This window comes from Lemur catta, chromosome 1 (assembly GCF_020740605.2).
Source record: "Lemur catta isolate mLemCat1 chromosome 1, mLemCat1.pri, whole genome shotgun sequence".
NCBI lineage: Eukaryota > Metazoa > Chordata > Mammalia > Primates > Lemuridae > Lemur > Lemur catta.
This window is the reverse complement of record NC_059128.1, coordinates 12966684-12990069: the sequence shown is the minus strand read 5'-3', so window position 1 is coordinate 12990069 and position 23386 is coordinate 12966684. Positions and strand designations below refer to the sequence as shown.

The 23386-nt window shown below is 44.9% G+C and overlaps 1 protein-coding gene across 1 annotated transcript in view; it reads left to right on the top strand.

Annotated features, from left to right (window-relative positions):
- KCNK13 (potassium two pore domain channel subfamily K member 13) overlaps positions 1-23020 on the top strand; it is an 85512-nt gene extending 62492 nt beyond the window's left edge. Inside the window, exon 2 of the mRNA XM_045562109.1 lies at positions 21340-23020. Coding sequence (XP_045418065.1) covers positions 21340-22232 — 893 coding nt within the window. The 3' untranslated portion in view covers positions 22233-23020. The remainder of the gene's footprint in view (positions 1-21339) is intronic.
- The last annotated feature ends 366 nt before the right edge of the window (positions 23021-23386 follow it).

Here is a 23386-nt window from a genome sequence, read left to right as displayed (position 1 = left end):
GGTCACCTGGCTCAAGCATGGCAGAGGCCGTACGTGAGTCCATGCTCTTCACCATGGTGCTCTCCTGCCCCACACGCAGGACACCACCCCCTCTCATCTTTCTCCAAGCTGGATCCTTCCAGTCCTGACCATGTGATCTGAGGGCATCTTTCCAGTTAGCTGTATTGGGCTCTAGTCCTGGGGTTGTGCTTTTTCAAGTTGCATAAATGCATGTTTGCATTCTGGATAAACCAGAGTTTATTCTACATGCAAATAAATGTAGAAAACACACTTATTGGAATTCAAGCAGCAAGAAATCTGATAAAATTGGGCACTCCCATCAGTGCTATTTCAAAATAATTTGTGCTCATTTTGATGATTCTGATGTACCACAAGAATCTGAAATGCCATCTGGACCATCAAAGATAGTTTTAAATATAATCTGGCAGAATTTGTGTGATGAGCACAGTTTGATATACTTTGATAACTGCACATTTGTGTCTGTTATCTATTGTAATCCTCAGTTAACCAGAATATCGATAGAACCGAAGCTCATTCTGGATAAACAATCTGCTATTCTCGTGCCGGCCTTTTCCATCCCATTAAAGTTGTCCTGCCTTAGTAGTCAGGCACAGGGTAACCAAGAAAAAAGTTGTTGTCATTTATTTTTGCCAAGGATCAGATGGTGCTGGTGAGGTTTGGTCCCATTCCCTGGACTAGGCTGAACAAGCCTTCAGGCTGACTGCAGGTCAGGAGGGAGGTGACCACAGCCAGAGCAGACCCATCAGTGGCCTGGAGTGATGGTTGCCCAGAGCACCAGGGGCCTTCTGTGAGCAGCTGTAGGAAGATACTAAGGCTGTGCTGGAAGTAGTCCATCTGCACTGGCATGACATGGCCCTACGGACCACGAGTAGACTGTGGAAAATGCCCCCATCAATATGTTCTCCCACCCAGTGTCCACCAGGGAAAGAGTTGGGAGAACCAAGGTTATTTATGAGCTGTCTCTGATAGAGAGAGAGAGGAAAAAAAGTGGGCTAAGTCAAAGTTCCTAAAAGGCAGGCCTGGCATGGTGGCTCACGCCTGTAATCCTAACACCCTGGGAGGCCAAGGAGGGAGGATCGCTTGAGGTCAGGAGTTTGAGACTAGCCTCAGCAAGAGCGAGACCCTGTCTCTACTGAAAATAGAAAGAAATTAACCGGACAACTAAATATAGGAAAAAAAAACTTACCCGGGTGTGGTGGCGCATGCCTATAGTCTCAGCTACTTGGGAGGCTGAGGCAGGAGGATCGCTTGAGCCCAGGAGTTTGAGGTTGCTATGAGCTAGGTTGACACCACGGCACTCTAGCCTGGGTGACAGAGCGAGACTCTGTCAAAAAAAAAAAAAAAAAAAATTCCTAAAAGGCAGCATTCATGACTTGACCCAGGCCTTGACCTGTAAATGTGGCCAATGCCAGGCCAGGCAGAGGGGCAGAGAGGTAACACAAGGATGGGCACAGTCCCACTTTTGAAAAATTTACAGTCTTATTTTCATGTTTGTTTTTCTTGGCTCCCAATAACCAGAGAAAAAATATATAAGAGTCAGGGGAGGCTTCCTGGAACACAGTGTTTGAGGCGTGTTGGGTAGGTGGGGTGGAGGAGGGAGAAGGTGTTTTCCTCCCTTCCTGCCCACTTGCCTTCTTTCTTTCCAAATATTTGACAAATGCTATCCTCTGCCTGCTCTGGGCTGAGTGCTGAGGATGGAGCAGGATCTCAGACGTCTCGAGGGCATCTTCCAGTTGGCTGTATTGGGCTCCAGGCCAGTGCTTGTGCTTTTGCAAATTGCACAAATGCGTATGCATGTGTTTGGAGGTCCCTGTCCTCATACAGCGTGTGCTTTCTTGGCAAAGACAAGCAAACAGCCTAAGAAGCAGGATAACCACAGACTGGGGCAGGCTGTAAAAGGAAGGCCTCCTTAAAACTTGACAATGGAGTTTTTTCAGCTGGGCTTGTGGGATCAGTGGGCGCCTGGTCTGAAGAATGCACACTTGGGCGCTCTGGAACCCCTCAACCAGCACAGCTTGTTCTTAATCCATGTGTGCTGCCATATCAGAGTCCCACAGACTGGGCTATTTATAATGAACATAAATTTATTGGCTTAGGGTTCTGCAGCTGGGAAGTCCAAGATTGAGTGGCTGGCAAGGGCCTTCTTGCTTCATCATCCCATAGTGGAAGAGCAAAGAGAGGGTGAGAGAGAGAGTAAGAGATTGAGCTCGCAACCTCAAGCCCTTGTATTAATATAAACGGCACTAATCCATTCATGAGGGTGGAGCCCTCATGACCTGAACACTTCCCATTAGGCCCCACCTCCCAGTGCTATTGCATTGGGGATTAAGTTTCCAGCACGTGTTTTGCGGGGGACATATTCAAACCATAACAATAGCCTTTCTGCTCTAGTTAGAAATAAAAAATGGGGCCCAGGACTCAGCGCCTGGCCCTCTTCTCTTCCCAGGAGCCTGCAGTTCTCAGGACCTTGAGCACAGCCAATCAGGTGGATGTCATGGGTCTGTCTGTTATTGCCAGCTGGCTCTTGTCAAATGCAAATGCAAAAGCTGTTTCAGATGGAGGAAGGCAGGGTTTGATTAAATAAGAAATCTTCCCAAGGTGCACCATGGAAGACCAGTTCACAGAAAGCATTACTCGGCAAACACTGCTCGACTCCACAGGTGTCAACAACACCTGCCCCTTGAAGGGGCTAACTGGTAGGACTCTGAGGTTCCCTTCTAGCATTTTACCTGTATTAGGTCATTTAATCTTCATGAAAATCCTGTGAGGATGCTACTGTTATTATCCTGTTTTATAGGTGAAGAAAGTGATGCACAGAAGAGATTAAATAATTTGCTTAAAGTTAGGATAATAATCAAAAACTGCTGGGGTTCAGATTCCCCCTGTATCCCTTTCTAGGTAGGTGTCCTTGGGTAAGTGACAAGGCTGACAGTTGAACCCAGATAGCCTGCCACTGACTTGGTATTCTTGATCATTGTGTGTGTGTTTGTGTGTGTGTGTGTGTGTGTGTGTGTGTGTGTGTGTGTGTGTGTTTATGCAGGGGGCCACAGACAAGCCTCTACTTTTTTTTTTTTTTTTGAGACAGAGTCTCACTCTGTTGCCCTGGCTAGAAAGTGCAATGGTGTCATCATAGCTCTCTGCAATCTCATACTCCTGGGCTCAAACAATTCTCTTGCCTCAGTCTTGAGTAGCTGAGACTACAGGTGCGTGCCACCACACCCGGCTAATTTTTCTTTTCTTTCTTTCTTTTTTTTTTTTTTGGAGAGACGGGGATCTCATTCTTGCTCAGGCTGGTCTCGAACTCCTGGTCTCAAGTGATCCTCCTGTCTTGGCCTCCCAAAGTGCTAGTATTATAGGGGTGAGCCACTGCACCTGGCTGTAGCCTCTGCTTTTAAGGAGGTTAAAACCTAACTGAGACTATAAAGGTTTACTCATCAGGAACCCAACTCGGGACTTCAGGCTATAGTAAAGTAAGAATACGATTAGAAAGAGAAATTACTTTTCTTGTGAGGAAAGCAAAAGAGCAATATGTTCTAAGTGCATTGCCAGGCCTGCAATAGATACCTAGACATTGACAGAACAACCTTGTGCTTCAGATAAATTCACCTGCTTTTGTGGCCTTGAGACCACTTCTGCAAGGTTAAGAGTCCTTCTATTGTGCCTACTCTAACCACCCCCTTTTGCTTTCGCAAAGAAACTCATCCAGAAGACTCAAAAGCACAAAGAGCCGATTTTTCATGAGCAATTACAAAAATGTTGGGTACCTGGTATGTGCTGAGCTCACAGCCTAGGAAGCGGGGAGGGTTCATGCACAGCCATCACCGTGAGGTCAGGGCCGGGAGGAACAGGAAGGGCATTTAGCAAGGGCCTTGAAGGATGAGTACATATGTTTTGGGTTGGTTTTTTATGTTTGTTTTGGGGCAGATAGGTGATGTTGATATTTTTTTTCTAATTAGAAATTTAGTACCTTTCTGCTGCTGTATGCCACTAATAATCCATTGTGAAACATATTAAATATTCTTTTTTAGTATATAGCCAAAGGAATTAACAGCAGAGACTCAAACAGATCTTTTGACACCCACGTTCATAGCAGCATTATTCACAGCAGCCAAGAGGAAGAAACAACCCAAGTGTCCACTGATGGATGAATGGTCAAACAAAATGTGGCACATACATACAATAGAATGTTATTCAGCCAAAAAAACGAATGAAATTCTGATACATGCTACAACATGGATGAACCTTGAAAACATCATGCTAAATGAGAGAAGCCAGACACAAAAGGACAATATTATATGATTCTACTTATCTGAGATACTTAGAATAAGCAAATTCATAGACAGAAAGTAGAATACAGGTTGCCCAGGGGCTGGGTGGAGGAGGGAGCGGGGAGTTATTGTTTAGTGGGTACAGAGGCTCAGCTTGGGATGACAAAAAAGTTCTGGAAATGGATGGTGATGACGGTTGTGCAACATTGTGAATGTACTTAATGCCACTGAATTGTACACTTACAATGGTTAAAATGGTACATGTTATGTATATTTTGCTACAATAAAAAGCATCAATAATAAGACAACAAACAACCAAAAAATATGCATGGTGGGAGGAAAGATTCCATCCGCAACATCTACCAAAGCTATGAGACAGGAATCAGCATGACAAGATTTGTGCAGAATTCACATGAAGTAATTACAAAACTCGACTAAGACTCATTTTTAAAGGGTTTCTATAAATGCAGAGAGATACACTGTGTTCCTGGTAGAAAAACTCAATTTGGTAAAAATGTCATTTCTCCACAAATGAATCTCTAAATATAAGGCAACCCCAATCAAAATCTAAATATCTCTTCTGGAACTTAACCAAATGATTCTGAAACTCATCAGGAAAATTGAACATGAAATAAGCAAGGGCAGGTTTGAAAAGAAAAAGGGAAAAGGGAGAAGAGAGAAGAAGGGCAAAGGGGGAGGGAAGGGTCCTCCCAACATTTAGGAAAGGAGAACTGTTTATGTTTCTGGTATCAGCCCCATCATAGACAATGGATCGATGGAACAAGATATAAAATCTAGACACAAATAAATATAAGATTTTTGCCTCTGATAAGAGGGACATTTCAAGAGAGTGGAAAAAGAACAGACTATTCAAAAATGGTGCTGAGGAGCCCACACCTGTGACAAAACTGTATAGAACTAAATACACACTCATACCCGAGCACAGGGCAATTGGAGGCAATAGGAAACAGACCAGTGGGTTGTGTCAGCGTCAATATCCTGGTTGTGATATTACTGGATAGTTTTGCAAAATGTTACCATTGGGGAAAACTGGGTAAAGCATAAACAGAATCTCTTTGTATTATTTCTTTTTTTAATTTCAAAATATTAAGGGGGTACAAGTGTTTTTGTTACATGGATACCTTTTATAATGCTTAAGGTGGGGCTTTTAGTGTGCCCATCACCAAAATAGTGTTCATTATACCCGATTTGTAGGTTGGTAGGTTTTTACTTCTCCCCTCCCCATTTCTTGATTTCCAATGACCTTTTACTTCTCTTTGTGCCCATGTGTGCCTATCAATTAGCTCCCAATTATTACAGAGTACATGTGGTATTTGGTTTTCCATTCCTGAGATACTTCACTTAGGATAATAGTCTCAGTTCCATCCAAGTTGCTGCAAAAGACATTATTTCATTCCTTTTTATGGTTGAGTAGTACTCCATGGTGTGTGTGTGTGTATACATACATACATATATATATATGTGTATATATACACACATTTTCTGAATCCACTCATGAATTGATGGGCGCTTAGGTTGATTCCACATCTTTGCCATTGTGAATTGTGCTGCAGTAAACATTCAAGTGCAGGTGTCTTTTTGATAAAATGACTTCTTTTCCTTTGGGTAGATACCCAGTAGTAGGATTGCTGGGTCAAATGTTAAGTCTTCATTTATTTCTTTGAGGAATCTCCAAACTGTTTTCCATAGAGGTTGTGCTAATTTACAGTCCCTCTCTATATTACTTCTTACAACTGCATGTCAGTCTGCAATTATCTCAATAAAAATTTCAATTAAAGATGGTGCTGAGAAAAACAAACTATTTTTAAAATGTTAGAGCCCTGCAATTAAAGAAGAATTAAATATTACATTGTTTTTAAAAACTAGAACCATAAGTGAATACTGGCATATTCCTAGGGTAAGGGAGGACTTTTCCCTTCACGATCCCCCAAAGCCAAAAGCCACAATAGAAGAAACTGATTGATTTGCATACATGAAAATTAAATTTCAGCATAGCAATGAAATACTTATGCAGAAATGAAAGAGAAATACAAATTGGGAAAAATATTTGCAACATATACAAAAGACACAGTTAACTTCCTTAGAAATACATGGAGAGCTTTTACAAATCAATAGGAAAAACAATAGATACTCTAATAGGAAAATGGAAAGACATAAGTAGACAATACACAAAAGAAGAAATACAAACGGCCAATAAACATGCCAAAAATGTAGGCAAGGAAGCTGAAACTGCTGGAGAAAGAAAGTGCAAATTCTGGAAGAAATATAGTTGAAAGAAGTTGAGAGGTGATGTCTTATTTACTGATAACAGTTAACTCAGTGTCAGGCACATAGTAGATAATGTTTGTTGAATGAATGAATGAATACGTAGAAATAAAGGACACAAGGGAAGGAACATTTCAGATGCAGTTAGGAGAGAAAAGTAGAGGTACAAGTACTTTAAGGCAGGTTAGGTCAGTTCTTATTGTGGAGCTTATTTTGCCAGTAAAACTAGAAATGATGTAATCAGAACAAAATCCCTCTGCCTGAACTCCCAAAAGCCTCCAGTGAGAACGGAGAGCCTCCCACTGAGCTGGGAGAATCTCTAAGATGAGTTTAGGCTTTAAACCATTTTCTTCAGTGCCCTTTCTCTGCATCTGCAGTTCCTCATTCCTTTTCCTGTTCCCCAGTGGATAACCATGACTTTGCCCTTTCTAGCCACATGCTTTAGCCCCAAACCTGACCCCACTGAGCATAAACGGTGTAATTGACAAGTGCATTGGGTTCAGGGTGAGCCTGAGTTCTGGTTTGCACTGGGTGCTTTGTACTTGTTCTTTGAGTCAGCAGTTCCATCTAACTTTACTTTTCCAGTTTTAAAAAGAAACTTACTAAAGACCTTGGCATTTGAGTTAATAGCCTAAAGGTCTTGGGAGGTGTTCGTCTTCAGCGTTTGTTGCCTCCGTGGAAAAATAAATCCTAATGAATCAGCCCTTTCTTTTCCCATGGCTGGCTAAATACCATTGTGTTATAAAATTTCTGAACAGTTCCTCTGGCAGTTAAATTATTATACTGATCCCATTTGTGCCACAAACATCACAATACCTGAAAAAAATGGGTCTAAACTGGCTTTGGGCAAAGGAAAGTTACAACTGCTTTCTGGAACTAATAATGTCAAAATTAAGCATTTTTAAGGGAAGGCCCCAAAAGAACCCTCTCAAAGAATAGTTTTTTATTCTATTTTATTTTAGAGGCACCAGCCTGGAAGGTGCTTCTAAAAGGAATGAGGTTTGAGTTGTGTATCTCTAAAGACTCTTTTAAAGAAATGGAAAACAGGGAAGAGGAGAGGGAGGAAGGAAGGGAGGAAGGAGACTGAAAAAGAAGGAAAGAAGGGAGAAAAGGGAAGATAAACTTAATTTTCTATAGGTGCATTTGGTTCCCTAGAGCTACTTTCATAGCAAATGTGAGGTGTTTGCCAATCATTTTTAGGAAATTCTAGGTAATGCAGTGTACCTAGCGGTACAGTGGTAAAACAGGAAATTTCCTGAGTTTGTAGGGAAGAGGTACAGACTGCAGAAGAAGGTATATTATGATATGGTAGATAACACATGTATTTCAAGTCTTACATGATTCTGTCATGGAGCTTTCTGGGCTGTGCTTCACTCTTGACACTTAAGTAAAACCACAAAAGGTAAGAGAGCTACCAGTGCTCTGCAGGTCTTTGGCTTTCAAACTGGGTTTCTGGAAGCACGAGGGTCCCACCAAGGGGTCCAAGAAGCTGCTGTGGGGGAGGGAGGGTGCTGAGTGGGGTGGGGCTGGGACCCTTCCCAGGCCAAGTAGAACAGCTCAGCCTCATCTGCTTTGCACACTGATACCACCTCTCCTCTGCAGCCAGCGATTCAAAAGGGCGGGCAGGTTCACTGATACTTTATCCAGAAGCCCATCAGAATAAAGGTATCATCGTCATAACTCCTCAACATGTCTTGGAGCCAGATTTTCTCTCTCGTGTCAAAGAAAAGGCACCTTTCATCAGTTACATGGCCTGCGTTGGTAACATTCTACTTAATTGAACCATTTCTTGTTAGTCTGAGGGAGGGCAATTTAGTTCAAGAGAGAACATAATTATGCCTGCTTGCTTTTAAGGAGAAGTTTCACGATGTGAAAGTTAGGAAGTGCTGGAATTGGGACACCTGGAGATAAGTAAATCACGTGATTCTTCCCCTTAAATGAAGGTAAAAAGAGACATAATGACAGCATTTACAGCTTCCAGCATTCATTCCAGCTATCATACTGGGTAAATGTGAAAAGGAGCTTGAGAAAGCCTAAAACACAGAGCTAAATGCCCCCGTGCACAAGTGTCTCTCGCGGGGAAATGAAATTTTCAAAATCCCTCTTTAGGAGCTAATGGATTTTGATTCCCATGCGGCCAATCATTGTTACTTCTGAGTACAAAAACCACCCTGATTTGTAGTAATGCAAATGATCTGAAGAATCCTTATTTATCACACGCCAGTTTTCAGCTTTTATAGTTAGAATAGCAGTCATTTCTTTTTTACTTGTAAACTACTTAATGCTGAAGAGTCTTAGAACATCCCCTGGCTCAGAAGTTACCTGGAAAATAGTTTAAATGGTGCTACATCGATTTCATAATCTTTTGTCAAAGATGCTTTACTGTTAATGGAACGAGAGAGGAGTCATAACCCTAAAAATGTCAAATTCCAAAATTATCCTTAAGTTTAGAAAGAACTGGTTACTTCTGCATCAATAGCAGTCATTGCTGCAAAACCATAGCTCAGGTGTGGTGTGGAAATGCCGCTTCCCTCTGGCTTACTTGGCACCTTAGGAAATGCTTTAAATCAGCCTGTGCCATCTCTGTTAGTTGAGAAATGTTACAGATAGAAATCTTTTCTGGGAAACTCTATGAATCTACCTGCCTGCAGCACAGAAGGAGAGTTGCAGATGCCCAAGGTGAATCTTCCGCAGAACCCTGGGAGGATGGAACAAACAGAATGAGCTCAGATTCATGCCCTGCACATCCAATCACAGAATATTGGAACCTGAAGGTCCTTAGAGCTTATCCAGGCCACCCTACCTTCATTTTACCAGTGGGACAACCAGAATAAGTTGTGGGCATGACGCAGTTAGGTTATTGATAGTCTGGACTAGAACCCAGGCCCTAACTAGCCAGCTACATGACGGTGAGCAAGTTACTGAACCTCTGTGAACTTCAGATTCCTCCAGTGTAAAAGGGGGAAGAATAGCTCCTACCTGGCAAGGCTGGTGTGAGGATGGTGTGAAGTCCCATGCACAGGGCCTGGCTCAGACCCAGCGCTCCGTGGGTGTGAACTGTCGCCATGGCTATCTTCCTCCTCCTCGGGACACTATTCTGACAGTCAAACAGCTTGGTGCTCAGGGACCCAGACAGGTTTAACTTTCATACAACACTCATGAACCAATAGGCCCTAGAGTGATGGAAGAAATTCCTGAAATCAATCTATTTTCATTGCCTTTCTCACCACTGGGTAGCACGGAAATAAAGACTGCAATGGTCAACTTCCTGAAAGCAGAACGTTTATTGAATTACTTAATTGCCAGTTCTCCTTTGGTCTGTTAGGTCACTGAGCATCCCTGTCTTGAATGGAAAACTCAAGAACAGTGATTCTCTGGCCCTACAGTCATCATTATCCTTGCAGGGAGCCGGGCTCAGCCCCAGACATGCGAATCCGGTAGGTAAGACTCCAAATCTGCGCTTAAACAAGCTCCTGGGCAGTGTTGATACCAGTGGTTCAGGCACCACGCTAGAGAGACACCACCTGGAACACAGAACGCAGGCCTGTTCACCTACCCGGGCCTTGGTGGGCTACCAAGCCTGTTTAGAATGAGTGACCGCCTCAACCCTCGGTCACGCTGCCGCATCTCCCCCTCCCTCTTCCAGTCCCCATCCCTGGCCAATAATCCAAAACCTCATTTTACAGAGATAAACCAGGACTACCGCCTGCCTGGTTCATACTGCAGAAGGTGTACTGGCTGGGAAGTGCCACTTCCTTCTGTGCCTTCGCTTTGTCACCATAGCTAATGTGGGAAGTGGAAAGTCCCTGAGTACTTTGGAAGTCATTTCAGTCCAAAGGAAGACAGGAGCGGCTCCCATTGTGTCTGCCACGAGGCCCCGCAGTCGGCCCAGAACTCTGCACTGAGCTCACGCTGACATCGTGTGCCATCTGGGACGTGGCCTGTGTTGTGTATTAATATACAGAAGCAGCAAGGGCCGTCTTTGCCTCCAGGCTCCCAGAATTGCATCCTTCACTGGGTTTTGGTGGGAGGTTGGGGGGCCTTCTTTAGCATCTTCCCCAGGCAGACCCGACTTTCGTTGCCTTCCACAAACCCACCCTGTCTCCCCCAGTGCAGTGACCCCGGCTAGTGGACATTTCCACGAGTGGGACCTGTGGTCCTTGCATCGGAATCACTGTGGCCACTGGTTTAAAATGCAGGTTTTCTGGTCCCACTCGACCTCCTGAATCAGAAGAGCTAGGAGCGAGGCCTGGAAATCGCAGTCCCTAACAAACTCCTCGGGGGATTTTCAGGTGAACTCATATTTGGTACCTCTGTCCCAGGTGACCTTAGTTTCCTTCTACCTTATTCACCTCTCAGTTCATTTTTATCCGGCAAATAAAAGTGTGATCAGACCTCCTGTCCTCCCTGCAGTTTGACAGAAGTTTTCCATCTGTCTTTTATGTCATCTGCAGGTGATTCAGAAAAGGAGTTTACCTGATTTTATATGCCACCTCGTGTGGATTTCCTTCTTGTGTGTTTCTAGTACTTCATTTCCTGGGCCGGGTTTCACGATCCTGGAAGGTAGAAACCGTCTTCTCATTGCTTCCCCTTCCTCTTGCTCTTACCACGGTGTTCAAAACCTAATCGATCGATCCTGAAACGCTGGCAACGCTCGCCTTCCCTGGCCCTCTCCTCTACAACGAGAAGCAAGATTTCCCGCAGGAAGTCGCTGCGATTGTGAGCACTTGGCCCCAGGCGTCTAAACATCTGTCTGAGCGTTTTCTTTAGGAGACTCAGAACTTTATTCACAGACGTGCTCTGGGAGTACAGATGACCTCCGCTCCTGCGTGGACACATAGCTTTCACACACCTCATACCTCTCCTTGCGTACGCGTCCTAAGCTGCTTGCTTGTCCCCGTTTCTCTGGACCTTAAGTTTCCTTTAAGGGACCCTCATCACCACTCTGGCACTCCCAAAAGTCTGGGTTTTTTCTATTACTAACATGTTACTCTCTGCTCGGGGCCAGTCCAATCTTCCAAACATTTAGCATAAGGAGGAGGTAAGACAAGGTTTTATTAGCATTTATTATAGTAAATACCAGTTTATTTGCCTAATCTGCTCACCTGTCCCTCCAGCTCATTGCCAGCGAGGTGGGGGAAGAGACAGGGCTGAAGGCCAGCATGTGATGTCATTGAAGGGCTGCTGTCCCCCTGCTTGGGAAGGCTCTTCCCTGCCAGAGTGAGGCCGCGTGAGCAGTCCTGCTTTACTGTGCACACGAGCCACAGGGCACGTTGGTAGACTGTGAAGGCAACCCATGGAAGCCAGAGAAGGCTGGTAATTCTCTGGAGGTGTTTGTGAAGGATGATGCAGGGGGTGTCCTAGTGAAGGGAGGAAGCCCCTGAACTCTCCAGGCAGGTTCTTGGCTTTGCCCGGGAATGAATTCGAGCACCAGCCAACCAGCACAGAAAGTTTACTGAGAGAGACAGACAACAGATCCTACCCCACAGACAGGGTAGGGGTCCTCTCCCGAGTAGGAGGGGGACACCTTATGGGGCAATGGTAACATTTTTAAATCTTAAAAAAAAAAAAAACCCATATGTGACCAGCAGCATTGCCTTGAGGTCAGGCCATGAAGGTTAATCATAAACTTCTGTCACAGAAACGTAAGCGCAGTTTATAAGGCATCTGGCTTAGTAATTCATCCATCCTCAGTAGTCAAGGGCTAGCAACTTGCTGGCAGCTTCCTTGTTCAGGGTGGTTAGGGTCTGGTCTCGACCAGAATGGGTACACTCAGGCTCTCTCGACCTTCCTGTCTGCCTCACCCCTACACTAAAGGAGCTATGCCAAAGGGAGACATTCTCACCTTGATTTTAATAATTAATAGGGACCGCTTTTTTTGATTCATATAAGGAAGATTACGGTGAACACAAAATGGCGCAGTATGAAATCCTACGGAGACAAAAGTGAGTTCTGTGTATTGGCATAATTCTATCCTGCAGAAGTCAGTGGACAGTATTCTGGGCGGCAAAAAGGTGACTTTAAAAAGTTTTAAAAGGACTTGAAAGAGGATTTTGAGTTATCAACTTGTACCTTTGCTTTAGATTTGTAGGTGTGCAGGGTTACTAAAGTGTGGGGTGAGTGGAAATCCTATAGAGTGTGTCAGCCTTTGGTGCCCAACTATAGCCTCCAATTATGAGGGTCAAAGCCTGGTACGTCAAATTTAAATCCTGGCAGGGTATTAACATGAACATTTTCTGGTGTCACTGTATTGTCTGAGTGGTCACTTACCATAAAACACTTCAGCATAAACAGGCAAGTGTGTGTTTGTATATAAGTTCACTCCAGTTTATACCCCAGAGGCAGTTAGCCATCAATGTAAGTGCGTATTCTCCATTCATCCTCAAGAGGTGACTATTCAGCACAGTAAATATTGTCATCAGAATCTGCACATAGGGTGTATTGCCAGGGTAAAAGGGTTAGAAATAATTCTCCATCAGAGGGACGAGTGCTGTTCAAGGTGTGAGGTTCGCCAACCAGATTGCAAGACCCACGCCCTTGCAGGGCTGTGGCACAAAACTCGCCCAGCAAAGCTGCCCCCTCCAAGCAGCACTCCAGGCCTAGAGCTTCATTGTTCCTATGTCACCTCGAAATCAATAATAGAAATGGCCAAAATAAGTGAGCAGATCCCAAAGAGGACATCCAAATGACCACAAAACTTATGAAAAGGCACCCAACTTGATGAGACATCAAGGAAATGTGAATTAAACCACTGCACATCCACCAGAATGGTTAACATGAATATTGGCAAGAATGTCAAGACTGTGAACTAAAATTTAAACATTAATGAGGAGAGGGCAAATGGATACATCCACTTTTCTGAACATGTTCATGCCCTGTGGGTCATCAGTTCCACTCCTAGGTTTGTGTATTTGAGAGAAATGTGGACATCTGTTCACCAAAAGACATACAAAAATGTTTGTAGAAACACCATGCATATAGCCCAACACTGGCAACAGCCCCGATATTTATGGACAGTCAAATGCTCTCTTCCTCCTGCCTCTGCAATGCCCTCAGCTGGAGACTGTTCCTAAAGAACAAACAGGTTCAACAGCCTGCTTGATTTACAAGTTGAATTCCCATTAAATTCCAAATCCCCTGCAGGCTTCCTCCTGAAGCTCCTTCAAGTCCCTCACCACCAATTTTCAGTGGAGAATGGGGTGAGGGGCGGAGGGGAGGGGCAGAAGGAGAGGAAGGAGATAGAGGGAAAGAGGCGTCTGTTGAAAACACTGCAAGGCCCAGAGAGAAGACATTTTGTTATCCATTGCTATGTGGTAGACCTCCCCAAATTAGTGGCTTAAACAACATCTTTGGCTGGGCGCGGTGGCTCACGCCTGTAATCCTAGCACTCTGGGAGGCCAAGGCGGGAGGGTCGCTCAAGGTCAGGAGTTCAAGACCAGCCTGAGCAAGAGTGAGACCCCATCTCTACTTAAAAAAACAATAGAAAGAAATTAGCTGGACAACTAAAAACACACAGAAGAAATTAGGGCATGGTGGCACATGCTTGTAGTCCCGGCTACTTGGGAGGCTGAGGCAGATGGATTGCTTGAGCCCAGGAGTTTGAGGTTGCTGTGAGCTAGGATGATGCCATGGCACTCTAGTCTGGGCAACAGAGTGAGACTCTATCTCAAAAAAAAAAAAAAAAAAACTAACATCCTTGGACATTTCTCATAATTCTGTGAATTTCTTGGGCTCAGCTGGTGGTTCTTTGGCTCCACTTGGTATCGACTGTTGACCCATTCGACTGCATTCTCCTGTGAGCTCGACTGTGCTTTACTCCAGGTCCGGAGCTTCATCTGGGAACGGCTGGGGGTAGCTGGGCCTCGCTCTAGCTGAGCAGTCACCCTTCTTACATGGTGTCTAGGGGTCCAGAGAGAGGAAGCTGAAGCTGCTGGGCTTCTTACAACCTCAGCCTGGAACTGCTACAGCATCACTCCCACCATATTCTACTGGTCAGAGCAAGTCTCAAGGTCATCCGAGATTCAAGGGGAGAAGAATGAGGCTTCATCTCTTAATGGGAGGAACAGCAAGTGCTTACAGGGATGGGAGCAATTTGTTTGAACTCATCTTGGGAAATTACTGACCTCAGGCAACAAGTGGAGAGGAGAGAAGTCTGCATGGCAGTGGGGGACCTGAATTCAGCCAAGCCTCCACCCCTTGTGAAGATTACCTGGCTTATTGGTGCCTCAGTTTCCCTACCTGTAATGTGAAACCTCGGACTTTTCCAAGGCTGTGAAGCCCCTTCCAGCCCTAACAGTTGTGGTCCCATAATCCACATAAATACAGTGTACCCAATGAGGACCCAGAGCCTCCTCTGACCCTCTACGTCTTCCGTCATTGAACCCACTTCCCATCCTCTACTTCTCCCAACCCCAAGAATAATCCATGGGGTCTGTTCTTGCCTCCTTTTTCTATCCCAGTTGAAGTCGAGGGTGTTTTTGTTTTTTTTTTTTTTCACCAAAAAGGGCCTGCAAATTCTTATGTAGTTTCATCCCACACAAAGAGACTTACAATTTTAGAATCAAAAAGTTTACGAAAAAGTATCTGCAAGTCAACCTTTGATTGCTCAGTGTATTGAGAAGAACGCACCGAGGTCTACTTCTTCCGGGGAGGTGTTTGCCGGCAACTTGAGAAGAGCTGCCGGAATACTTTCACATATTTTCTCAGTTTAAAAGTAACGGAAGGGCCGGGCGCGGTGGCTCACGCCTGTAATCCTAGCACTCTGGGAGGCCGAGGCGGGTGGATCGCTCGAGGTCAGGAGTTCGAGACCAGCCTGAGCAAGAGTGAGACACCGCCCCCCCCCGCCCCCGTCTCTACTAAAAATAGAAAGAAATTATCTGGCCAACTAAAAATCTGTATAGAAAAAATTAGCCGAGCATAGTGGTGCATGCCTGTAGTCCCAGCTACTAGGGAGGCTGAGGCAGGAGGATCGCTTAAGCCCAGGAGTCTGAGGTTGCTGCAAGCTAGGCTGACCCCACGGCACTCATTCTAGCCTGGGCAACAAAGCGAGACTCTGTCTCAAAAAAAAAAAGTAATGGAAGAAGATATAAAACACTAGAAAACAATTAGATCACCCCTATTATCACCACCTTGAAATAACCTGATTAATAATTGTGCATATTTCCCTTTATGTTGGGCTTTTTTTTTTTTCCTGTGTATGTTTGTGGCAGACATTGTCATCTCTTCCCCCAAGGGACTCAGGTAAATCCCGACCAGTCTGAGGAAATCCCTTCCTCTGGTAGATAATTGGTTTTGGGAGTGGGCCTGTGACTTGGGCTGGTCAGTGGTATATAATGGTAGATAGTGGGATGTAACGGGAATTCTGCCAGAGGGCTTCTAGGAGGAATTCTCTGCTTCTATAAAGACATACACAAGGTAGGAAAACAACAGTTTCTGACTCTGGACGCTGAGGTGTGAGGAGGTGATGCCAGTAGCTATTGACATGAAGGGCATGAACTGACATGTTGGTGGCCAGAGCTGCAAAGGTGACTTGGTCTTGATCCATACATCATGTTCTAAAGCCACCAAATGAACCATCTCTGGAGCTTCCCTGTCTCTAAACAGCATGTTCCGTGAGATAATAGATCCCCTTCATGTTTAAGCCTCCTCTATGTATGATTTGCTGTTACTGGCAGCCAAAAGCATTTTCACTGCTTTGATATATAGAGCTACATAAATATATTTTATAAAGTTTATTCCTTCAACCTACAAATATTTAATGAGGATGCCCCATATGCCAGGCGTGAGTCATTCTGCAGACACACTTTGGCTCTGCTTTTCCCACTTAACGTTTCCTCCAGTCATTAAGAACTCTTTGGATACACAATTTTAATGGCTACATTATTTAGTCATTTCTCCATTATCCGACATTTAGGTTGCTACGGATTTTCATTATTAAAAGTAAAGACACAGTGAACATCCATGTGCATTATTAGTCACATTTCTGATAATTTGGAGGATATATTCCTAAAAAAAAAAAGAGAGAGAAAGATATTTTTAAAGCACCTGATACATATTCACAAACTGCTTTCCAGTTTGTGCCCATTTATATGTCCCCATGTGGCATTTGAGAGTTGCTGCTGCGTACAGGGCATTCTCGTAACACACAATGCTTTTCCCCCCCTCAATTATTTCTAGAACAAATTCTGATGAAATTCTACAGGACATATTTACCCAATGAATCAACGGCATACACAATGCGAGGGGAGATTGTTAACGAATAAAAGAGACTTGGTGTGTGCCCATGTTAGGATCCTGATTCATACGATCTGTAAAAAAATAATTTTGACAAATTTGAATATGGACTAAGTATTATTTGATGTTAAGGAATTAGTGTTAATTTTATTAGGTATGGTAATGGCAGGGGGTTATGTTGGGAAAAATAAAGTCCTTGGCAGTCACAGATGCGTCTTGATTAAGGAATGAAATGGCGTGTCATCTGGGATTTACTTAAAATACTCTAGCAAATAATTCCTGAAACTGAGAAATGAGGGTTTATTATGCTATTCTCTCTACCTTTGTGTACATTTGAAAAATATCATGATTCAAAGCTTTTAAATTTTTTACCTTAATTGAATTTTTTAAAAAGAATACATAGTTGACTGTGTACATAAAAGGCTGGAGATGCAGGCCTGCCCTCCTCTCTCCATGGGCTCAGTGAAGGGCTCTGCTGGGGTTGACTGGGACCTTGGCAGTCCCTGATAGCTTTATTCTTAGCCGCAAGGACAACAGGGAGCCTGGTTTGGGCCTGGAATCTGCCCTAGAGGTTATGGTCACATTAACACAGGTCTGAAATGGATTAAGGGAACTAGACCCAAGTAGACTGTGGGCTTCATTGGTCTCCAAGCCAACCTCATGGTCCTTTGTCCTCGATCAGCTCATCTGCTCCCAGAATCAGGGCTTGAACACAAATCAGGTGACCTCAGGCCTAAAGCCCAGGGAATACATTACATATTGAAAAGCATAGCTTATGAAAATCAGTTTCATTTGTGTGCCTATGAAATGTAGGGAGATTGAAATGCATGGGGCATAACAGGTTTTTAAACTAATTTATTAATTATTTGTTGGAAGAGACACACATACATTCAGAAATGTGTGTTCTAGTATGTGAAAATTATGGCGTTTAAGCTTCTGATGCCAGCCAGTTCCCCCTGGTCTTGGTAGCAGATCTGGCAGCCACTGTGGTCTGGGTGTCTATATAAAGCATAGAACTATGGGCACTTGGTTAATTTCCTTTTCTCAATCCTACTTATGACTTGTACCCCTGGCAGTGGCCTGCACTCAATTAGAATAGTCAGTTAGGAAAAAATGCAGGCCCAGGAGACAAGATAATCCAGGTTCTAATTCTGGCTTTATGACTTTAGGCAAATTACTTTAGCTTTTGTAGTCATCTTTCAACTGTCAAATGGGACTAGGAGACCAGTACCTCCCAGCTCCCCTGCATGGGTGTGAGGAGTAGTGACAAGCACACTGCCACCAACAGAGGGAAGGCCTTTGATGATAATGCCTAAGCCCTTTTCCTCCACCAAGAAGGACCCCAGGGATGTTATTCACCATCCAAGCATCCTCAGCGCTCAGTATTGTGGGGTGCAAAAGAGGGAGGCTTTCTATGAAAAAGCCTGCATTATTAGCTCACTCACACACTTTTAAGCTCCGAGAGGAGTAAAAGCCACAGAAACTCCTCCAACTGCAGATATAAGGAATCCGTCTCCCCTTGCTTCTGTGAACACCACTTATGCCATTTTCTGTTATTTTTGGTGATTAGAGAAATGGCAGTGATCAATCAAATACAGTAGGTAACCAAAAGTCATGATTATCTCTTTTTTAAAATAAAATTGAGTGCTTTGAAACCAAATAAGACAGAATGGAGAAATTTTAAATCCCTGGAACATGTCACAAAATCACCAGAAGCCTCATTCATTGGAAAAATCAGCTCATCAGGCTTGTCGGCTGGCTCCAGCAATGCACCTGAATGTGCCTGAGTCACTCACCCCAAAGCGAGGCTGCATTCAGGACCCTGAAGCACAGATAACTCTGTCATACTTCTGTGTTGGCCCTTGACTCACTGTGGCTTGTTTTGTAGACAGCAGTTTATGTGTCCCAGCCCTGGATGCTGGGGTTATCTTGTGAGGCCATCTTAGTCTGTTTGGGCTGCTATAAAAAAGTACCAGAGATGGGGGCTGGGGGGGTGCCGGGGGTACAGGGCTTATCAACAACAGAAATTGATTTCTCGCAGTTCTGGAGGCTATGAAATCCAAGATCAAGGCACCAGCAGATTTGGTATCTGGTGAGAGCCCACTTCTTCACAGACGGCACTTTCTCGCTGTGTCTTCCCATGGGGAAGGGATGAGCAAGCTTTCTTTGGCCTCTTTTATAAAGGCACTAGTTCCATTCATGAGGCGTCCACCCCCATGACTTAGTCACCTCCCAAAGGCCCCACCTTCCGATACCATCACCTTGGGAGTGAGGATCTCAACATACGAATTTTCAGGGACATAAACACTCAGACCATAGCAGTTGCCCAACCACGTAGTGCACGGCCTTGCACTTAATAGCTGCTCAGTAAATTACTACTAGTACCTTGTAGCTGGGAGCTGATGCATAACAACTCCTGTTGCTCTGCTTTCCAAGGGCAAAATAACCAAATCATCTCTAGGACAGGAAAGGAATATACACGAGAAAGTTCTCTTCTAATTGCTTGTAACTGCTCCCCTAAAACACACACACACACACACACACACACACACACACACACACAGTCTCTCTCTCTTATTTTTTCTGACCCTTCTCCATTTTCACTGATTTCATCCAATTTCTGGAATATTATCAGGTCAATAAATAGCCCCAAATAAATGTTTCCCCCTTTTTCTGCATGTTTCTTGTGTTTAGTTAACTGTGTTCAGTGACTACAGCAGCAATATTCTCTGGTCTTACAGCTATGGGGCCTACACTGAAACCTGCAACCTATACTGCCAAGAGTTGCTGAGGGGCTTTAATTTTTAAAACAAGAGATCCCAGAAAAGAGATGACAGTCTGGTTTTCTCTCTATCAGGAAGGGCTCTAATTCTCAATGGAACCACTCCCTGTCCTTCCATCCTTCTTAGCCAAATCATCCTGTCCATTCTACTCTGTCCCATCCAGCTAAGAAGCTAAACTCAGTATCTTCCTCTAGTTTCTTCGTTACTTACCATTAATTTCTTACCCAAATGCAGCTCCTCATGTGTTGAGAAAGGAAAATGGAATTTAACTGGAAAACTAAGTGGTAACACAGTATGCACATCTGGGTGTTTGGGAAAGGTGGCCCCTTGGCTTGACCTGAGCAGACCAGGAGGTCCTGATCCCAGAAGCCCACACATTTCAAGGTCTGGTCTGAACACTTCCCAGAGTGCACTGGGAGGCAGCCACTGGCTGAGCTGTAGCAACAAGGAAATGTATCAGCTTGGAGACAAGTGGGGTATTATTAAGAAAAAGTTCTTGTGATGCCAAAAAGGGGACCCAAGTCAGAAAACTGAACTTGAATATAAAGAAAAAATGGAAAGAAAGAGTTTAACTTGAAGAAGAAATTGAACTGAGGGAGGCATGTCAGTATGCATTTTTTTAATGGTGTTCGTATTCAGAGGGACTCTGATGCCTATCCCCTCAAAAAATCAGCTTTCCCATGTTTATTGAATGGAATCCACGTCCCTGCAATGACAGTGGGCTGACCCTCATTGCCCCTTAGGGAGAAAGACTGAGTGTATCCCTGCCCTCTTTTTGATTTTTCTTAGTAACATCCATTGTCCTACAATATGTACTCTTAGCAGTACACCTGTGTGCACAGGTAGAAAGGCTAAGACAGTAGAAATTGTGAACAGTTAAAGGCAAAGGCAAGAGAGACATTTTATATTTTATCAAACCATAACATCCAATATTTCTGTTGTTACTCCAAAAGCATGAGGTGTGTGTTTGAAGAATTTTGTTTAAAAGATAAGAAAATCTTGAGCAAATTTCCCTTTTCTACATATGCGGGCACTGCTGTTTCTAGAACATCCCAACTACCACCACACACATACACCCTTCTCCTTGCCTGCCTAACTCCTCTTTAGCTTTCAGCTCTCCCTGCTTAATTGTCCCCAAACCCCAAGTCTGAGATGGGCCCCCCTCTTAGCGGCCCATGGAACCCCATACTCCAGCATACCACTAATCACACAACACAGTAATCATCTCACTGGACTAGGTACGGCTCCATGAGGACAGGGACCAGATCTGTCTTTCCCACAGTTCTATCCTTAAGTTAATAAATATTTGTAGAATAAGCGAATTCTGATTAGTCTGTATGAACCTTTTCTTTGTATGAGCCTTTGCTTATTTCTCTGAACAAGACCTGTTGAGTATGGTTGTTCGGGTTGTGTACTGTACAAGGACATCTAGCAGAGGGTAGAAGGGAGGCTGATATCCGGCCCACAATCTCATCACCAAGCCATTTTTTGTTGGCTGTATCCACTCAGAGGAGGAAGTGCTTTTTCCTGATTTGCGCAATAGCACCATGTGGGCATTCAGCAGCCCAGCTCTTAACGCTTGTCTTCAGAAGGCGGTGGGAACTCTTCCTGCTCGTTCCCGGAAAGGCTAGGAATGAGTGATTTTACGAAAACTGTTTCTTTAGGTCCTTTTCCATCAGTCAAAGCCAAGACCCAGACCCCATTCACAGCCTCTCACTCTTCTCTCCTCTGCTTTTTGTCTCCTGCAGGGTTTGGGATGACGACCCCAGCGACAGTAGGAGGAAAAATCTTTCTGATCTTTTACGGCCTCGTTGGGTGCTCAAGCACCATCTTGTTCTTCAACCTCTTCCTGGAGCGCCTCATCACGGTCATCGCCTACATCATGAAGTCGTGCCACCAGCGGCAGCTCCGGCGACGCGGGGCCCTGGCCCAGGACAGCCTCAAGGGCCCGGGAAGGCGCGAGGCGGACAGCCTGGCGGGCTGGAAGCCCTCGGTGTACTACGTCATGCTGATCCTGTGCACGGCCTCGGTCCTCATCTCCTGCTGCGCCTCGGCCATGTACACCCCCATCGAAGGGTGGAGCTACTTCGACTCGCTCTACTTCTGCTTCGTGGCCTTCAGCACCATCGGCTTTGGGGACCTCGTCAGCAGCCAGAACGCCCAGTACGAGCGCCAAGGCCTCTACCGCTTCGCCAACTTCGTCTTCATCCTCATGGGCGTCTGCTGCCTCTACTCCCTGTTCAACGTCATCTCCATCCTCATCAAACAGTCGGTGAACTGGCTCCTGCGCAAGATGGACGGCGGGTGCTGCCCCACATGCAGAAGGAGGTTCCTGCGGTCGCGGCGGAACGCGGTGATGCCGGGCACGGTGCGCAAGCGCGGCGCCGTCTCCATGGAAACGGACGCGGTGGCGGAGAGCGAGGCGGACGCGCGCCGCCTGTCTGGCGAGATGATCTCCGTCAAGGACTTCCTGGCGGCCAACAAGGTGTCGCTGGCCATCCTGCAGAAGCAGCTGTCGGAAACGGCCAACGGCTGCCCCCACCAGGCCAGCACGCTGTCCCGGGACGATGAGTTCTCGGGGGGCGTGGGGGCCTTTGCGATAATGAACAACAGGTTGGCAGAGACGAGCGGGGACAGGTAGAAGCCCGAGTGGCTGCTGGACAGGGAGCCCCGGGGAGAGGAGGGGACGGCAGGCTGTCCCCCAAGGACCAGCTCGCTGCACCCAGGCTCGGCTGCTCCTGGGAGCTGCTCCCGGGAGCCCCCGCAAGCCCAGTTTGAGAACTCTGATCTTGGCTCCAACCAACAGCCACCCTCCAGGGCTGGGGGGACCTGAAGCCTCAATGCCTTTCTCCTTCTCTTTTTTCTTTAAGTCGGAACTCAGTCCTTTTTAAATGAACCACAAAAGCAGCCTAAGACGTTGCATTGTTTCTTTACTTTTCTTGTTTCAGAGTTTTAGCTGCTTGGGGAGATAGATTGTACTTAAGCCTTGATTTCCCACCGCTGTGTTCTTCACTTGGAAAGGAAAATCCTGAAGACCCCAGCTTTTCTCTGGAACTCTGAATGGAGAAAAAATATTTGGGAATGTGTCTGGGCTTTCTTTTTTGCTGGGCTTCCTTCAGAGCAGATTTGTCAGTGGTGCCATGAGTAGGGAAGATTTCTGTACTCTTTATACTTGCTTCTCTGTTTTTTGTTTTCCCTTTCTTTTTATTTTTAAGATCTTAATGCCTGGCTAAGGTGTCCTTGGGCCCTCAGTGTGATGAGAAACCGAAATTCAGCTTCAGGCCTTTAAACTGCAGCAAGGTGGGGGCAGGGGGAAGGAGAGAGAGACTCACTTTTGTAACTAAAAAACATAACTTAACATTTTCTTTTTGCATGGTCACATAGACCATTTCATTTTTACCAGGGGTTGGGGCCCACTGCAAAGGTAAGACTGACTATTTATTAAAACTGAAAATTTAATAAATCCTCATTTTATTACCTAAGATTCCATGAGTGCTCATTGTGGACGGTGGAGGACAAGTGCCTAATTAAACAGGAATTTACTGTGCTCTGAGGAGAAGGACATGGGAAATTGACCTTTAGGGATGTGAGTATCATCTTGGAGTCTTGACTGGAGAAAGATTCTGGGCTGGGTAATGAAATTTGGCTTTTCTCATCTATTTCATTTCCATTCTGCCTTCTGGGACTGTAACAAGTCTAGTTATAGAAACTCCCAAGCAGTTAAAACATCCATCCTAGGAACAAAGACTGTTGACCTTATTCGGATAGGCAGGAGAGTTCATTCTGAGGGTGACA